Source organism: Manis pentadactyla, chromosome 13 (genome assembly GCF_030020395.1).
Source record: "Manis pentadactyla isolate mManPen7 chromosome 13, mManPen7.hap1, whole genome shotgun sequence".
Lineage (NCBI taxonomy): Eukaryota > Metazoa > Chordata > Mammalia > Pholidota > Manidae > Manis > Manis pentadactyla.
In genome coordinates, this window is record NC_080031.1 from 23623392 (window position 1) to 23642107 (window position 18716).

Sequence of the window (18716 nt, forward strand, 5' to 3'; positions counted from 1 at the left end):
AACAAGTCTTCTGGAGCCAGACCTGAAGTACAGTGCTGGCCTTAGAGAGGAGAAATGTGAAGGTAAGGGAGAGAATGGGAGAGGACGGGTGATTGCATGGAGACATTCTGAGGTTGGCAGGAGGGAGGAGCTGCCCGGGCCACAGAAACTGCGCATTCCAAATCTCTGAAATGGCAAATAGATATTGTGAAGGCCTCTTTGGCCCTGGCCTGGGCCCTTCCAGTGTATTCTCTATGCTGTAACTAGCACAACTTTTCAGAAGAGCACATCTGTTTCTTTATCATTCACCATGTTTGCATTAAGCAACTACCTGTGGTAGGCATTTATGCCTCCATTTAAAAACAATCTATGTGATTTTCCATAACTCTTTACCATGGGTCATAAGGCCCCTCATGACTTGGCCCCTGCTTACCACTCTATTTCAAATCTCTCCTCTGCTGACCTTGTGCTCTACAGGCCAGCCATCCCTAACGGCCAGGACTGTCCCCAAAGCACTCAGCCTCTTCATGGGAGGCTTTTCCCTTCCACCTCACTACCTCCTATTCTTCCTTGAGGTAGACACTTAGACGACACCTCCTCCAGAAAGCCTTTTCTGGATCCCAAGGCTATAATAGGTGTTTCATTTCTGTGTTCTTGGAACAGCTACAGTAAAATCACATGTTTCTATTAGTTGCTTATGGGCAGGGATTTTGTCCTGGTCACTATTGGTAAGTTATTGATATTCTACGTATATTTCTGAAAGAAAAGAATTACTTGGAATGTTGTTGATAGAATTCTCTTATCTGGCTTTTACCTCTATCAGTCCCCAGGATACAGGTCAGTTTAGCTTCAATCAAAAATGCTCCTGCAAAATCCCCTTCCCCAGGTTAACCCATGGGGCAGCTGAGAGTGAATTCTCTGCTTTCCAGTCCTGACAACTAGAACTGTTGACGCAGGTCCATGGGCACATGATGTGATAATGGCAGACTAGGTGTGGGGGAAAGTGGATGCGCTGGCTCCTGTTCCTACCTTTTGAGGAGAGGGTGATGTGTTGACACCCTTAAATCCTCAAAACAAAGAATGATGGATCAATGGCACAATTCATTTGTTCAACAAGTATGTTTAGGTTGCCTCCATATAGTAGACATGTTAAGGATTGGAACACAATGGCAAACACGATGGACAAAATCCTTGCCTTTAATAACCTGCAGTCTACTTGAGGAAGATACATAGGAACGAAGATATATGAGAGGCAGTACTTGCTAAAAGAGAGGAAAGAGAGGTAGTTACCAAAGAATATTGGATGGGAGCTCATCTAGATTAGGAGGCAAGGGAAACCTTCTGGAGGAGCTTCTGAGCTGAGACTGATAAAGCGTAGGGTTAGGTTAGCCAGGCAGAGTAGAGCAGAAGAATGTTCCAGACAGAAGGAGCAGCATATTTAAAGACTGATGGTGGGAGGAAGTGTGGTACTTCTCAGGAACTGGAGGACACTTTTTCTGGAAGGAGCTGGAATGCAGAGTGTATAAGTTTCAGGGAAAAAGGCGAATGGGTGAGAGTTAAGAGAAAAAGAAAGCAGGGGAAGGAAACCCATAAATCTGGAGTGTTTAGCAGGAGCCATGTCATGCAGGGCTTTAGAAGCTACACAAGGAGTTAGATTTCATTCTCAGAAAATGAAGATCATTTAAGGGGCTTAGGTAGGTGACAGACATGGTCAAATTCCTATTTTAGAATGTTCACTCCAGTTGCATGTGGGCAAGACTGGAAGGAGGCAGGTCAGTTAGCAAGCACTTAAAGCAAGAAGGGACAATGGTCGGAAACTATTCTGGACATGTTCTGCCCATAGGTATGTCCATTCAGAATTCATTCATCTATGCCTGAGGCCTGTGGGACATGAAGATGGGTCTGCCAGCTCATTAGCCTCATGCTCTCTCCAACATGCCTCCTTTGCCAGGAAAAGTCTCTTCACTGTTGGTGCCAATAACAACTCTGGTGGCTAAATGTCCTCAGCCCCCTTTCAAGGCCTGCCACAGAACAGGTCTCAAGGAGGTCAGCGAAAAGAGGCGAGGTCAGAATTGGTTTGTAGGGAAAGGGTAAAAGAAGAGAGGGTACAGCCAAGGGGAAGGGGAACAGGACAACCAGAGGCACAGAGGACAGATGTGAGCCAGAGACCAGAGTGCGAGGCCCACATACTCATGTGCTCACCCACACGGACCCGTGGACTACCAAGAAGTTGGGCCAAAAAAGCTCGCTGTTTATGAAGTTCATGTTTCCTAAAGGTGGAGCTGAACTTAAGCTGCTCTGAAAAGCAAACAGTGGAAAATGCCAGTGATTCAGGGTGGAGGGAATTAGCAGTAGAAAGACAACCCCAGTTTTTCATCCTCGAAGACCTTGAAACTTGATTTTGCTGGATCCACAGGAAATTAACAATCAGGTAGGCTCTACCCAGCTTACTGCTGGGAGGATGGGCTGCCATTATATTGTCCAGATTCACTGCATAAAATGCAAATATTCAGCCAGAGTTCTCTAATTAGTATCCAGACAGCTGCTTAGGCTTTGTGTGTGAATAAGTTTGGTCTTCCCTGTTTAAAATACAATGTTAAAGATTAAGATGATTCACTCACATTACATCTTTCTGATCCTAGCAGTCTAAACGGTTTGTGCAGTCTTGTTTCAAGCCTAAAACTCCATATAGGAAACTCCTTCTGAATCTCTTGTCTCTGTGTCTGACTTTTAACTAACCATTAATGTGAAAATTTACTGATTACTGCACTGGCTAAATGGGTTTTTGCTGCCTTTTGATTTCACAAAAAGAATCCCCCAGTCCCGCTCCACCACCACACTGATAACAACTGACATCTGATTAGAAAAGCAAAACTAATTAGAATGGGTGCAAAGGGGATTGTTTGAGTCACCTACATTAATGCACATTACAGTTAAATATCTGTCAGATTTTCCATTAACCCCCTTGTATTTCCATCTCCAGGATCAAATCTATTTCTTAACCTCATACACCTTTTTTCCCTAGTTGGAAAGTTGGTATTCAATAGGCTAATTTACCCACTAATGCTTTAAATGCACAGCTCTTATTGATGGATGCAACATATGGACAAAGACCTTGGGATGAGAATAATAGAAGCCGTTTCCCTAACTGTGGATTTAAATCCTATGTATTATGCTTCCAAGGCTAACATGTTCTTGTTATTGTATTTATTTCTTTATTGAGGGATACAGGAGTTAATTATTGCTTCATATCAATTCACTCCTTTGTGCGCTGAGCTATTACATACTAGGATGACAGAATAAAATGGAAATGAAATGGAATATCCAGTAAATAGAGTTCCATTCTGTAAAAGGTTAAAATAGCATGTTCAAAGTTGAACTTGTAGTCTTAGGGTAAAGGCCCATGTGATGTGAGCTGTTACTGTATAGAGTGCATTGTTAATGATCAGAACAATGTATTTACCCAATGGGAATCCAATAAGTGTTAGAGACAGATGTCTCCTTCCTGATTTTTTAGATGGGTGCAAAGAGGGTTCTTTGCATCACTTAATTTTTTAGTCTCTTAATTCCTAGCACATTGTAGGTGCTCAGTAAATTTTCGTCACCTAAATGAATGAATTTGAGAACTACAGTTTCAACCTACTCTGAAATTCTAACAGGTTCTTAAGTATGAATAGATTCTTTTTTCTTTTTTCTTTTGGTTTCATTAATCTACAATTACATGAGCAACATTTTGGTTACTAGACTCTCCCCATTATCAAGTCCCCACCACATACCCCATTATAGTCACTGTCCATCAGCGTAGTAAGATGCTATAGAGTCATTACTTGTCTTCTCTGTGTTGTACTGCCTTCCCTGTGACCCCACCCCCCTACATTATGTGTGCTAATTGTAATGCCCCTTTTCCCCTCCTCTGAATAGGTTCTTAAGTCTTGATGGGTAATGTTAAAGAAAAAGAGTATGAATGAAATTTTCTTTATCATTTAAAAAAATCTAACAAAACCCTTTGGCTTTAAAAACTAGATCACATACTACTCCTTTGGGTGTTCCAATTTGTCTGGGATCAGAGGTACCAAGCCCAGCTGCAAATCAGCCTAGCAACAGAAGCAAGAATAAGCTGCAAGCTGATTGAAATAGCTCAATTTGAAAATGCTCTCTGATTAATTTTTTTGAACTTTAAAAATTTAATTTTTCTCCTCATTCTGTCATGCCTTTATCTTTGTTCTCAGGTCTAGTATCACTATCCAGAACTGTGCCTGGCATGTAGCAGGCACTCAACAAATATTTTTAATGAATGAATAAAAACTATTACTAGAGCTAGGAATGGACTGGTACTCAGTTTCACCTGGAATCTTAATTTCATGGCTCCTTGTTGGGCATGAGAGATCTATGGATCCAGATGAGGAAACTGCAGTGAATTTGTTTGAAGATCCCTTCCTGCATCAGAATCATCTTAAATTCTCTGAGGTGGAAATAAACTGGGAATATAGACAATAGTGAAATTCAAACAGATAATCACAAAAAGGGCCCTGCGAGCACAACTCAAGCCACCTCTAACTTAGGCAGCATAGTAGTCTTTAGCACTGGGCTTATTAAATTAGACCAGTTACTACCTGCAGCTTGAGGAAGTTCTCTAACCTCTATGACTCTCAAAGTTCTCATCTGTTAGAAAAAAAGGTAGATAACATCTGTCATTTGGGCTGTTTGTGTATGTCACAGAGTTCAAACTAATGTTAAAATGAACAGCCAACTAGCACAAACTAACAACACACACACAAAATCCCTCCTGCTGATTTTTCCAATTGAGATTCTTCAGTACAAATTATCTTAACATATGTGTCTGGAAATTCACTCTGGATCCTGGCCTTGGCACTAGTTTCATGGAGTATTAAAAACAAATTTTATGTCCTTTGTAAACTTAAAAGATAAATGATGAACTATCAAAGATAAAATGAAAATGGAAATATAATGCTCCTGGCCTGCCCTGGACAAGTGTGTGTGTATCAGCCCTTTTCCCCTTTGTGAGCACAATCTGGCCAAGGTGAGTCAGAATGGACATCACCTGGTGGTCAGCATCATTTGCAACATCACCTAGCACCTCTTGGTTCTCTGTCCTAACTGGATTTCATGTCATTTATACTTTGCCCTTGACAGTAGGCTTGTTTACCATCCTCTGACTTCACTCCTGGGGCCTGAGTGTACTGACTGGTTCTGTTTCCAGTTTTTCTAGGATTTTGAACTAGTTTTGGCCTTGCCCCTTTCTGCTCTTGACTTTCTATAACCTGGTTCTGGCCCCTAAACCCAAACCTTGGCACTAGTCTAACTGGTTAACACATTAGCCCACCACGAACCTCTTGCAAAGGGGTGGTTTGCATGTTATGTCATTGCAGAACATTGAATTTATAATTACTTTTCCATTAGAAAAAGCATTCCCAGCTGATCCAAGGTTCTACCTCTTCTCTGGCACTTTCACTGGGAAATTATAAGAATTTGTCAGTATATGAGACCTACAGTGATTCTTGCACCCCTAACCAGGCCAACTGGAAAACAATTTTCTGAGTGTTCATATTTAAGATCAGACATATACAAAATTACCTTAAAGAAGAGGATGGAGAACATTCGGAGACTTTCCTGATTTACACTAAAGGTTGATATATAGAGTCGTGAAGGATAAACTTGGCTAGGTAGAGAGAGTGGGGTGAGGTTCTTAACATATGATTGAGGAGCTTGGCTTTAAACTGAGGAGGAAATGTACAAATTTACGTTTCGGTCATAACAAACCATCCATTCACTGGCTGCCTTCCCTCTCAGAATTTTTAGAGATGGGTTTTTAGAGATTCTAAGCCAAATATAGAATCCAATGGAGTGTCATGGATCTAATGTTAGAAAAAAAGATTCATACTTTTAAGTGTCTGGTTATATAGCTCTGAAAAAGATCACCTTTTGGTTCAAGAAGGTTAGAGTTTTTGGATTGAACACACTCATGAGCTCTGGTCAACCAATAACTCTTTCACACTTTAAATAAGTATTCAGTGACTTCAAGATAAATCAGGACTGCATGCATTACATCCTTCTCCTGCCCTCTCCCATAACCTTCAAAGAAAGGGAAGAAAATTATAACCAGGAGGTATTTCCATTTGCCAAGCCCCAAACATTAGCAAGACAGAGCCACTTGAAGACATTTTGTGAAACACCAAATATCATTTGTTCTCTGAGTCTCTAGAGAAGGGATTATTTGAAACCACCCAGGCATGGAACAATAAAGAAGTCTCCAACAATTCCATTATGCTGCATCCATCTCTAGGGCACCACTAATACCTAGAAGAACAGATGTGGGTACTCAATTAAGGGAGAGGGGCATAGGCATCCCTCAAATTCAGCATGCAGATCTGTCTGGCTTCAGAGTTCTGAAAGGTGAAGAGAAGGCCACCTTTGCACATTCTACTGGGTAAATTAGAGGCAACTGAGCAACAAATTCAGTTACCATCTTATAGCAGAAAGCCAAGATTTGCACCATTTCCAAGACTAAAGGGCTCCAGGTAGCAAATTCCACAGTAAATTTTCCTATGTTTGATACAAAGTGAATATGACAAGCAGAAAAAAGATGATGAGTGTTTTCATTTAGGATGCTTTAGAAGACAAATTTAAGAGTTGCTTAACTCCCAATCCCTTCTCTCCCATGACTTCAGTCATGAGTAACAAGAGACTTAAACTAATCTGAAATGAGAATACGCATTTGTGCTGCCTACTGTGGATGGTAGGGTTAAAACTACTCTCTCTGAGTTGAGAATATTTGGCAATATACTAGATGAGACAATAAGAATTAGCAAAACCTTAGTAATATATACATCCAAATGAAAGTTGCTTCTTAAAATTATCATGTTGGGGAGTAACACATTTGTTTTCTTTATTGAATTCAGGAAAAGTTAAAAAATCAAACTCAAAATGCAGTTCTATTGCATCACAGTAATTCCTTGTTTTTTGAGCCATTACCCAGCTTGACTGTTTTGAAACTCATGTGAACAGGATGAATATTATTGCATTGGTAATAATCCAATCAACGTACCAAAAGCTCTGAAGACAATCCCCAGAGAAAAATTTTGTAACTACATTGAGCAATAACACCATTATTAGAATGAGTCCTAAACCCCAAAGGTGAGTACTTTCAAGATGGCAACACTTATTTGACTATAGGGCCCTGGTACACTTTTTTACAATTCAAGACAAAAGACTTTAGAGCCAAACCTCATAGAACCATTGAGCTGGAAGAGACAATGTGGTTCAATATACAAAGTTGGGATAAAGCTTTATTTAAATGGGTAGCCATTGTCTACCTTGTATAAAAGAGGCCTTTAGTTTGAAATGGCACCACCATTTCTATAACTTTTTAAGGATCTTCTTGAAAAAATGAAAATTACTTGGCATCATACATGCCATATGCACTGGATAAAGTAAAAAATTACCTAAGGCATTGAAAGGTGTTTGTTGATTTGGCCCTTAGCACCCACTGGTGTGCTCAGGTGGGGACTAAGAGGTTGGGAGTATGGTGTGTTGTTGATATGAGCAATAGGGCCAGAAACAGGACAGAGGATGTTGGAGGTGGCGGAAGACTCCCAAAGGGGGCTGACGGGGCACCAAAGAGATATTTCCTGTTGTAAATTGTTTATTTTGGTTATCTCCACAATGTTCACCCCCAGGAAGGTCAACAGTCACACAGGTTTTTAAAATTCTTTTAACAGCTCTGAAGGCAAGCAATCTAAGACTTTCCTAATCTACTATATAGATGATGTAAACATGGTTCAATAGTATATGAAATAATTCTCTTTGAGAATTCCACAATGATCTACATGTGGTCTTCATTTCCCAAGAAATCCTACCTGTGTGCTGTATGGCCTAGTGGTTGAAAGAACAACCTTCAAATCAGACCATCAGAAGCCTGGCTCTGCTACTTACTGTCTGTGTGACTTTGGAAAAGTTATTTAGTGTCTCTGTGCCTTGATTGTCTTACCTGTAAGATGAGAATTATGGTATTTCCATCATATGGATGAAATGAGATACCACAGGTAAGGCAGACAGAAGTCATGCCAGTTGTACAGTACATAATGAATGCTGACTCTTATTAATACCTCATTATTTAGTATTTCCATTTTTATGGCCAGAGGTCTGGGCCCAGGGAAGGCAAATCATTTCCCACTCTCCATGCTACTGGGTAGTAGAAGAATTAGGGCTAGACCTCTAAGTCCTTCAACACTGTTTATGTTAGAATCGAGATTTACTCCAATGCCTCACCTATATAGTAGTAATGCTTGTGAAAAAAATATTTTGGTATCATATATGGCACTTTCCATGATAACCATAGTAATAGTCAACTTATTTCTAAATTCTGGGCTCAAGATTATCTCATTTTATTCTCAAAAATACTATTTTCTCAGTCATACAATTCTTAAAAAAAAATCAATAATTCTCAGAAAAATATTATTATTATCCCCATTTACAGGTGAGGAAATTGAGGCTTAGAGAGGTTTGATAACTTGTTTGAGGTCACACGGCTGTTGAATGTCAGAGTAAGAATTTGAACCTAGATTCATCCAAATCCAAACAGCTACATATAACACTAGAAAGTAGTTCCATAATACTGTTTGTTTATAAAGGATCCCCAAATTACCCACGTTAAAATGGAACTTTGTAAAATATACACATGACTCTACTCCAAGTCCATTCTGCCTAATCTACAATATAAAAGAAAAAAAAACACACTTCTTAAGTGAGTAAGAGCTGAAGGCTTTACTTGGTGCATAGCTCTTGAATCTTAGCTGAGTCTAAGTTTCCTCTTAGCACACATCTAGGGCAAAGGTCAGCTTGACCACAGTCTGTGGTGCTTGTGGCATTTGCTTCTGGGCAGCAGCCATGAAAACTTCCCGGAATGTGATAAGAATTAGGTTCGGTGACATCGCACAGTCCTATCCTATTGTTTTGACATGTAATGTGCTATTTTTGTGCTTGGATACTAACACAGACCTGTCAAATTACACGCGCAAAGCCGCATCCAGACTTCCTTCCTCCCTCCCTCCTTTCCTTCCCTTCCTTCCTATCCTTCCTTCCTTCTTACTTCCCTCCCTCTCTTCCAGGAAGAGTGTCCTCTTCCAGGTTTCCTGGGGATTAGAGCTTATTCACTATTATGTGATCTGGAGGCACAGAGCTGTCTCTTCATACTACCCATGTTTGGGGCAGAATCAAACCTCTGCTAATGTCAATCACAGGATAGAAGGTGATCACAGCTTGTTTGCCACCCTTCTTTGTAAAATCATGATTTTACCTTGTAACACTTAACTCAGGCATTACTTTGTTCAGAGACTTCCCTGATTACCCCTTCCAGGTAAGATACCTAACCTCTGGGCTCTCATATCATTACCCTTTCTGCTCGGTATTAAATGACAGTTTTTAAACTCTGTCTCCCTCTCCAGAAAGTGCTTACAGAGAGGGACCATGTCTAACTTAGGGCTGATATTCACCACTAATGCACCAGCATGGAGTCATAGCAGTATCTATTATGATGTGTTGGGCGCTTAGACATTTTAACTCATTGGTATGGGTATAGACTGGTCATTAAATACTCTCAGTATCAGGTCTGGCCTTCAGTACTCAGAAAAATCATAACTTCTTGCATGTGGCCTGTACTCAGGATGTGCAAGTTGCCTTAATGACCATTTACTGTCCAGGTGAATAAATAATGGGCATATCAGAATCTTACTGACAACTAGACACATCACAGAAGGCATGAATTATAATGCAACACTCTTAGTAAGCAAGCCACTGCAGTTTCTGGTGTGGTGCTGTGCAAGGGAAACTAGCTCTTGCCTCCAGATGCCCCAGGTGAACCAGACTTCAGGAGGTCGTGAGATTCATATGAATCCAACAGGACTGCTCTGTCCTTGTAATCTTAGTTATGTCCCAACACGAACCTAACAGTCACCAAAGCACAATGACTAAGCTGATGGTCTCTGGGTGCCTGTGTGGGGGGTGGCATAGCTCTTACCTGTCTGTGCTGCTGGGAGACTTGATACCCCAGTCCCGTGAGGGTCTGACCCTGCATTTTCTGGAGCAGGATCTTCTGCTGAAGTGGCAAGGGCGACCTTAGCAAAGGCTGGCTTGGTAGAGGTTGGGTGGACTGGGCCAGCGGCTGGGCTGGCGGCTGTGGCTGCTGCGGCGGTGGTGGCTGTGCAGACACTGAGCTCTGCTGCTGGGTGTAGTGTAGGAGAGAAGGCTTGTTCTGGGAAGGCAAAACCGAAGGCATCTGCTGGTTTGCTTGATCTGAGTTAAAATGGAACAAAGGCTTGGTGTTGCCATGACGGGGCTCCATGGCTGTGTGCGGGTTGTTAATAAAACTTCGACTGAGATCCTGAGGCTTTTGCTGCATGAGCACATCCAGATGCCCTGCCTGGGCTGACGGGCTGGCCTTGTATATGTAGTTAGCCATTGCTTTTGACTGGCTGCTGCCCCCTGCCACCCCAGACATGGGAGAGCTCTGTGGGCTGAATGGCTGCTGACTGAAAGAAGGGCTGGGGATCTTCTCCTGTACAAAGGGACCTGGGGATGGCCCGGTGGAAGAGGGCAAGGCTGACCAGTTGGCAGGCTGGTGCTGCGGCATCCGGGCATGCTGCTGACGATTGGCGGCTATCTGTTTTAGCTGTTGGGCATGGGAAACTTCCTGCCAGCTTGGCAGGGCCCGGCTTGCTCCTGAAGCTGTCTGAGGCTGAGCCTGGCTCTGAGGGACAGAAGGGACTGGGGATGAAGTGGACAGGGCAGAGCTGGCCATGGAGAATACGGGGCCAGCTGATGGGGGCCTTAACTGTGGAGAGCCCGAGGGGCCCTGGGTCAGACCAGGTGAGTATTCACTTTTGATCACCGTCTTCTCCATGGGCACGGAGGGCCTGGGGGTGCTCCTCTGGCTTTGCTGACCCAAGTCAATGTTAAATGGATCATCCTGCTTTATGGTGGCATTGATCATGTTCTCCAGCTCAAGGTCACTCATGGGAGGCACAGATATGTTGGTCAGTTCATTGAACAGCTCCTGCAGCTCTGGATCCATGAGTTGCTCTCCAGGGTCATCCCCATACCTACTGGAAAAAATACTCTCCTGGGTAATTTGGCCGTCCATGTGCTTACTACAAGACAGAGTCTCTCCCGGTTCCTTCTTCACCTCCTTTAAGCCCATGGTAAAAATACCATTTCCAGGAGAATGTGTATGGGATGGAAGAGTGTTAGTCTTTCTCAGGGGTGCTTGGCTCATGGGCAAGGTCCCTGACATAATCTGACTTTGTCCATTGTTTACTTGGAGGCCCCCTTGTCCTGCAGAGAGGTTCTCCCCAACGCGGATTCTTTTCATATCAAGGAATGAGTTGTCGACAAAGCCATTAGGCCTCTTGCTGTTGGCAGGAGACAGGTTAACTACCTGTTTTCTTTTCAAGGAACCCTGGAGCTGAAAGACAGAGGGGGAATAAAAAAGAAAAACATGAAATATTAATCCACATATTTTTTAGTCAAAAGATACCTAATATTTCAGTGTTTCTTCCATTTACACATAAGATGAATTAAAACAGAAAAAGGCACAAATGAAGCACAGTCTGGAATACAGTGAACCTCACAGTAGCACAAACAGAACAAAATAAAACGTTTCTGGAGGAGCAGGTCCATTAGTGGTTAGAAATCACAGTGGTTCCCATGATTGGTCCATAGGTCAACAGATGAAGAATCCTTCACAGATCTTCAGGAAGTACTGATCATACCTATAATCAATCATCAAATTGTTCTTGTTTTCTGGAGTAGGCCAAATTATTCCATGTTCATGCACACACAGCCCCACACAGCTATGATGACTGGAATGCATAAAATTATAACCAAGATGGGGACACTAAGAGGCTAAAGTTGGGATGTAATTTCCACTTTCTTTTACACAGATTCAACCCCTTTATCACTTTTATCCTCTAAGTAATTAGAATAGTTGTCATGTCCAAGGAGATAGTCTGTCTATTGTTCAACTGTTGTTCTTCCTATAATTCTGCAGCTTTGCACTGAGGCCTATGTAGCTACATTATGTGGTGCACAGAAGCCCTGAAGTTATCATTGATCAAATGAGACACTCTAAGCACAGATTTTCCTGGGGATTCATTTCTTAAGCTGCCTGTCTCTAAACCTTGAACCCAAACCCAAGGTGCAGAGAGGCAGTACAGCACAATGGGGAAGAACTTAGGCTCTGCAGCCCGCTGAGCTCAAATTCCAGTTCTGTCATTGAGTGCTAAGTGACCTTGGCATTTTAGTATCCGAGCCTCAATTTCCTTATCTGGAAGATAGGAACAACAGCACTTAACTCATAGGAAGAAATAAGACAATGCATGTAAAAATTCGGCACAGTCCTTGCTGTAATAAGAACTAATAAATTATAGTTTATAAAAACAACATGGCTTATACATTCTCAAAGAGGAGCACCTCTCTAAATAGCAACAGTAAAAACAGAATGTTGAAGTACTTCATTGACTAACTCAGAAATTACAGTATTGTAGGAACTTTAGACATTATAGGGAAAGATTTAAGGACCGGACAGTCACACCAATAAATTAAAAGGAACATTAAAAAAAGATTCACCATTGATCTTGAGATCCTTGTTTATTTGCCTCTAAAGTGAAAGACTATGTTTACCAAAGTGTGGCTTTCCCAATGCAGTTGACCTACTTAAAATTTTTAATGTTTGCTCAGGATGAATGTAAAATACCTGAGGCAGAAGGATACTTCCCAGATTTAAAATATAATCACTTCTCTTTTTCTTATCTTCACTTGCCTCTACTCCCTCCCATCATGAATACTTCTAGGCTAATTAGAAAATATAATTGATGTAACCGAACATCTATTATATGCCAAGTATTTTAAATATGGTTACTTTATTTTCCTCAGTCTACAACAACCCTATTAGATGTGTATTACTTTGTAGATAAGAAAATGAAGGCTCAGAGAGGCTAAGTAATTTCCCCAGTGTCACACAGCTAGTAAGAGGTAGGCTAAGGCTTTAACTCTAGGTCTGTGTAATTCTAAAGCCTGTGTCATTTCCACCATATTATGCTGGAATAGGACTGTTTAGGGCTGGGGCCCACCCAGCGTGAAGGAGCCGGGGGCAGTGAGCACAGAGACATCCTCTCTCTCTGGTAAAATCACTAGGAGTCTGGGCACGTAGCACAGGGCTGATGGTGAAAAATGTTCCTTGTCATGTCACTCATCAATCCCTTACTTGTGGTTTGCCAGCTCACAAGTGGTACAGAGTCATGGGGGCTCTGCCATGTAGGTATAACCAGCTTTCACCATTTACCATGGTTAATTGGTAAATAAGGAACAGGACCAGAGCTGGGCCAGCCAGTTCCCTCCATGGGGATTCTGGAAGTGTAGAAGAGAGCCCAGGCCTTCTTTGGGTGGGTGCACAGTCATTTACAACACCTGTGAGCTGTTATTGCATTATGTCAACCAGAACCACAGTGGAAGTAAGACTCTAGGAAGAGAAGCACGGTGCAGAGAGGAGAGACACAAGCATTGATAGCATTTGAGGGCCTGATTTCAATCCTCAGTCAGCTCTGCCTCTCCCCTTTGTTCTCCTTGATACACTGTGGAATCTATATGATAAACTCCCCTTTCTGCTTAAGCTAATATGAGTTGGCCTTCTGTTACTTTCAACAAGAAGGCCTCACCAAGTCCCATGGACTTGACATTTGGTAATGAAGTTTGCCAGAAGGGGTAGGTATACTTTGTACCAGGGTGTGAAGCCTCTGCGCACCCTCTCCCCACCATCTCTGGTGTCTCCACATGTTTCACTGACTTCTAACCTTGTTTGCTTACTGATCGCCACAGAGCACTGTCAGCCATTAGCGCATTTGGCAGAAACAAAGCAGCCACCGTCTGTCCTCATGGGGCAGGACGAGCAAAGACATAAGAGTTTGGCCATGTCACCTTAAGGTGGCCACTGATTTATCTCAGCATAAGTTACATTTTGAAGGTATTTTTTTACAGCTAGTAAAGAACTAACAAAGGAATACATTCTTTTTCCAGGTTTGGGTATTGCCTTTGATTTATTTCCCAACGCTTTGAAAAAACCTGTTCTGCCAGATTCTCCTGCTGCGCAGGCCACTCCCTGGGCAGCTTGGCACACACTAAGCAGCACCAGTACTTTCTCTAAGCCACCAGGACTGGAGAAACAGTAACAGAGCTAGCAGTGGTTGTAGTGAGCAGTTAATGATGACAAAGGCATTTACTCAGGGCATGTGTGCCAGGCACTGTGCTAAGCTCTTTGTACAGATAATCTTTAATTCTCAGAACACCTAGATGAAGTTGATACTATTTCTACCTCCCCGCTCTCCATTTTGCAGGTGAGAAAACTGAGGTTTGGAGATTGAGTAGCTCTTCAAGGTCACAAGAACAGTAGGCACTACAGCCAGGAATCAAGCCAAGCATTCCCAGGGCAAAGCCCATGCTGTGCAGTACATGTATCACAGGCCCTGCCACAGGCAAACAGTACCAACACCAGGCACTAGAGAGGCCTGGGCCCAAGTCCTGACTCTAATAAAAACTTGGTTTGCTATTTTAGGGAGTTATCCCACTTACAGGGGCCACAGTTACCTCCTTCATATGGAGGATTATCTCCTGAGAACACTTTCCTGCCCAACCCCCCAAAAATAATAGGCAGTGAGGGAGTAAGAATTGTTTGTCAGGCACATGGATGGTGGTGTAAGGTCATCACCATGCATAGCTGGACGGGTGACTTAGAATGGGGAACAGAATTCCTCCTCAGTGACATTGTAGAAGACAATCCCCCAGATAAAAGAGATTCCATTAGGACTCCATCAGGCATGACACTTTACCAAGAGAACCTTGGGGGCAGTTTATGTCCTTCCTTGTAGGAGCTTTTAATCAGTCACATCACCAAGGCCCACAGAATGCACAGGTGCCATAGGCATCAAGCTTCTGGCACAAAACAATCAGTGGTTCTCAAAGTTCAACCTGTACTTTGAAGAATTTCCTTTGCTGGACTAAAATTTCTCCATCAGACAGATGGCTTTGAATTATGTCTAAAATTTCTGCGACAAAATGCAAATGCCCTAGAAAACATAGAAGAGAAACACAGTTAGTCATTAATACCTCAGTGAGAAATAATGTACTAGGAAACTCAGTGCTACCTTACCAGGCCAGTCTTATGGGAATAAGACTCAATCAGAGGACTGAAGACCTAGTAACTGTACTGAATGCTTATTTTAAGACAGGTAGTAATAAAATAAGTATTGTGTAGAGTCTCCTTTACACCTCTCACAGCTCTCTGAATGCGTGTTCTGATTCTCATTCTATAAGCGAAAGAACTGCAGCTGCTGACATTAAGATCACATAGTGAATGACACGCAGGCAGGACGCCAAAGCAGGTCTGTCTGGTTCCGAAGTCCTCATCCTTAATTATCAACCACACTGCTCACTTTCCCTTCAGCCTTTCGTTTGCCACATGCCGATACTATTTCGGACACAGTGGACAGAGGCAGCCAAGACAAGAGGATAATAGAAGGAAGATGGATTGCATGTATGGGGCAAAGGCAAGGGCGCCCGGGACTCAGAGGGAGGAAGCCAGGGAGAGAAGGCTGACGTCACTGGTTGGAGGTTGATGGTGAAAGCTCAGGACATGGCCCTCGAGGCTCCAGTACAAGAAAAAGGGAAGAGACAAGAGGTCACCTGGTCAGTCACAAAGATTTAGTAAGCACCCAGAGAGAGTTCGGAACCATATCCTATCAAATCATCCCTGGCATGGGGGAAAATACACTGATGACTAAGCTACTGTCAGGTTGTAAAGGCCTCAAACAGGCACTGCATTTCAGTGAGTGCCCTGTTCCCATTACTTAGAGAGAGACTGGGAAGCCTTTTTTGTTTTGTACAACGAATCTGTACCCTAACCTTGTTCTGTTTAATTTGTGAGATTATGCGTATATGATCACCTTTTTACTAGCCATCCAGGGAAAGAACTTCTTTTGGGAATGATTTCAACCCAGCAAGGCTAGCGTGGTTTGCATACTACAGAGGGATCACTGTACTTTGCTGTGCTGAGATCCAGCAAACTGTTTCTTTCCACTCTTATCCTTATTCTGATTCTTGTAATTGAACACCGCCATGCTAGTTGAGGCCTGTGGTGTCTGCCAGGGGAAGCATAGGCCTGCTCAGGATCGGTGCAGATGCAGTGGCCTGTCTGCCCCAAGGGCTGGGGGTGGTGGTGCTCAGAACACCTATGGACAAGGAAAATCCAGCACACAGAGGCATCTGGGCCTGGGTCCCTTGGTAAACTCTCCTTTTTAAACAGCTGTGCTTTACTCTTCCAAAGGACTTGAAATATAAACTTCCTGGAGGGATTTAAAAGCGCCATTATTGCACAATCCTCTGGTTTCTGTTTCTTCCCCTGCCCCCTATCCCTTTCCACAAAATAAATGCATTCTTTGTCTCCTGCGCTGCCCTAGAAACAGGGAATATGCTACACAAAGGTAACAATTCAGCCCATAGGTCACATTTTTTTCCCAAGTAGATTTCTGTCTTTCTCAGCAAGGCCTAGACACAAGAACCAAATTTACCCTGCCTAGACACTCAAGGGACTATCTCGGTCTCATCATCTGTAAACTTTCCTCAGGCCATTTTACTCAGGGCTGATTAGAGATAGGGTTGGGGATAGAAAACATTAGGAAGAGACCAAATAATTCATGAGTCTTGATTTGATTACTGAAGTAAAAATGTTAGGGATCAGGCTTGGGACAGTAAATTCTAGCTCATCAGTACTTGGAGGTGAGAGTGATTCCTCCCTGGTTCTCCTGCCCACAAACTAGATGGGGTTTTAAGGCTTGTGGTGAAGACACTATAAAGCTCCTGCTTCTTATTCGACCCTTGTGGAGTTCTGAGCTTCCCTAGATTGCTTCCCTACATTGTGGGGTTTTGTTTCATGTCCACGTAGAAATTAGGTTTGCCTAACTAGATTTTAAGCTCTTTGAGGGTGGGCACTGCCACTATGCTTCACTGGGTTCCTTTCAGTACCTACCACAGTGCTGGGAATATTAGAGGTGTTCAAATAGTTTGTTGGTTGATCTCAGTACTAGGGAAGCTGGCTCTTTCTAACTATTGAGCAATAAAATAACTAAGAAAAAAGCTGTGCTATTGTGGGGAACATTTTCATAAGCAATTTAACGGTTCCACTAGAATTTTGCTTGTGTGTTGATTTTCTTCTGAACACTGAAGTCTGAGGAATGTGACACCCTGGGAGCTGTGCTGTCATCCATATAAACTGAAAGTGAAGGGGGGTGTGAAGCTCTGTGATGGACTCAGGATGATGCTGAGTCTCCTGAAGGGACTCCAAATCTGGGAAGCAGTTCTAAGCCCCATCTTGACTCCGTGCCCTGTGTGAATGCAAGCACTGGAGCTGAAGGAAAGTGAGGGCATACCACCTCTCTGATTTTCAGTAACTTCCCCACTCTTATCCCCGCAAGAGAAAGTGTAAGATGTAGGGAAGACATGTTAGATCTATCTGGAAAATCTGTTCTGTAACTTAGTTCCATAAAGTTTGGACTCTGAGAAGTGTGACTACTTTAGTCAATGAAATAACTGCATCCCAAGATTAATTGTTGTATGGAAGCAAGAGCAAACTCAGGATCTTTGTAGAGAAAACAAGGCAAACACTGTCTACTAAAGACACTAACATGGCCCGTATACAAAAGTTCTTTGATGCCTCTCCGCCTCCTTCTTGTCTTTAATGGCTAGCTTGTACAAGAGTAACTAGAAGAGTTGGAATTTGCCTCAGAAACACATGCATGACACAGTGCGGAGGAAGGGAATTTCATTATAGCATTTTCTCAGTTTGGGCACTTCCACTACTTCCCCTTGGAGAGTGATCCAAGTTTATCATCAGCCAGTAAAGTATTCCTTGTGGGGAAAGGGGAGAGAACTGGTGCAGCACTACCTCAGAGCAGCAGACACTCTATCCAGGTGAACAGGAGACTGTGGGTTCTCCAAAGAGCAGGGAATCAGCTGCTAATAAACCTGGGATGTGAGTGCCACTCTCCTATTTATTATATAAACTTGAACCAGGCACTTACCTCACCTGTATGATGGGATTTTAGTGGGCATTAGCAACCACTCACAGGAAGCAACAGCAGTTTCCCAGCTCAGAGCAGCCCTCCATGACTGGGAGCTCTTTTGCAGTAGAAAAAAGTAGAGCTTGAACCCAACCCTGTGTGACACTTCCCTCTGTCATCCTGACTGTTACGTGCCAGACACATGCTAGACAAAAGGCAGAAGGAAGACAACAAAAGGGGCTTTTCCTCACCTGTAAAATGGAATTTGTTTACTCATTTGTTGAATAGATATTCATTAACCAAGTATATGTTCTATGAGGCTATGCCATGGGGTTGTGAGGACTGGTTTTAGAATAGAGCTCAATAAATGTTAGAACCAAAAAAAAGAATTGACCAGTTTGTGTGGAAACAAAGGAAAAAGTCACAATACAATGCACTAGATGCTCTGCAGAGGTGTGCATGTGACTGCACTTGTAGAGGGGAGTGGACTTTGCTGGGAAAAAAATAGGAAAGGAATTCTTCTCCCTTCCAAAGAAGATCTCCCAAATATGCAAATGAATATGATGTGTTACGATATTCGGATTTACTACTAGTGGAAGCATAAACAAAACTTCT

The 18716-nt window shown here is 42.6% G+C and overlaps 1 protein-coding gene across 2 annotated transcripts in view; it reads right to left on the reverse strand.

Annotated features, from left to right (window-relative positions):
* The window catches only part of MAML2 (mastermind like transcriptional coactivator 2), a 344724-nt gene that overhangs the window by 89970 nt on the left and 236038 nt on the right, over positions 1 to 18716 (reverse strand). For both annotated transcript variants that reach the window (XM_057490737.1, XM_036902819.2), the window contains exon 2: positions 10016 to 11458. In XM_057490737.1, coding sequence (XP_057346720.1) covers positions 10016 to 11458 — 1443 coding nt within the window. The remainder of the gene's footprint in view (positions 1 to 10015; positions 11459 to 18716) is intronic.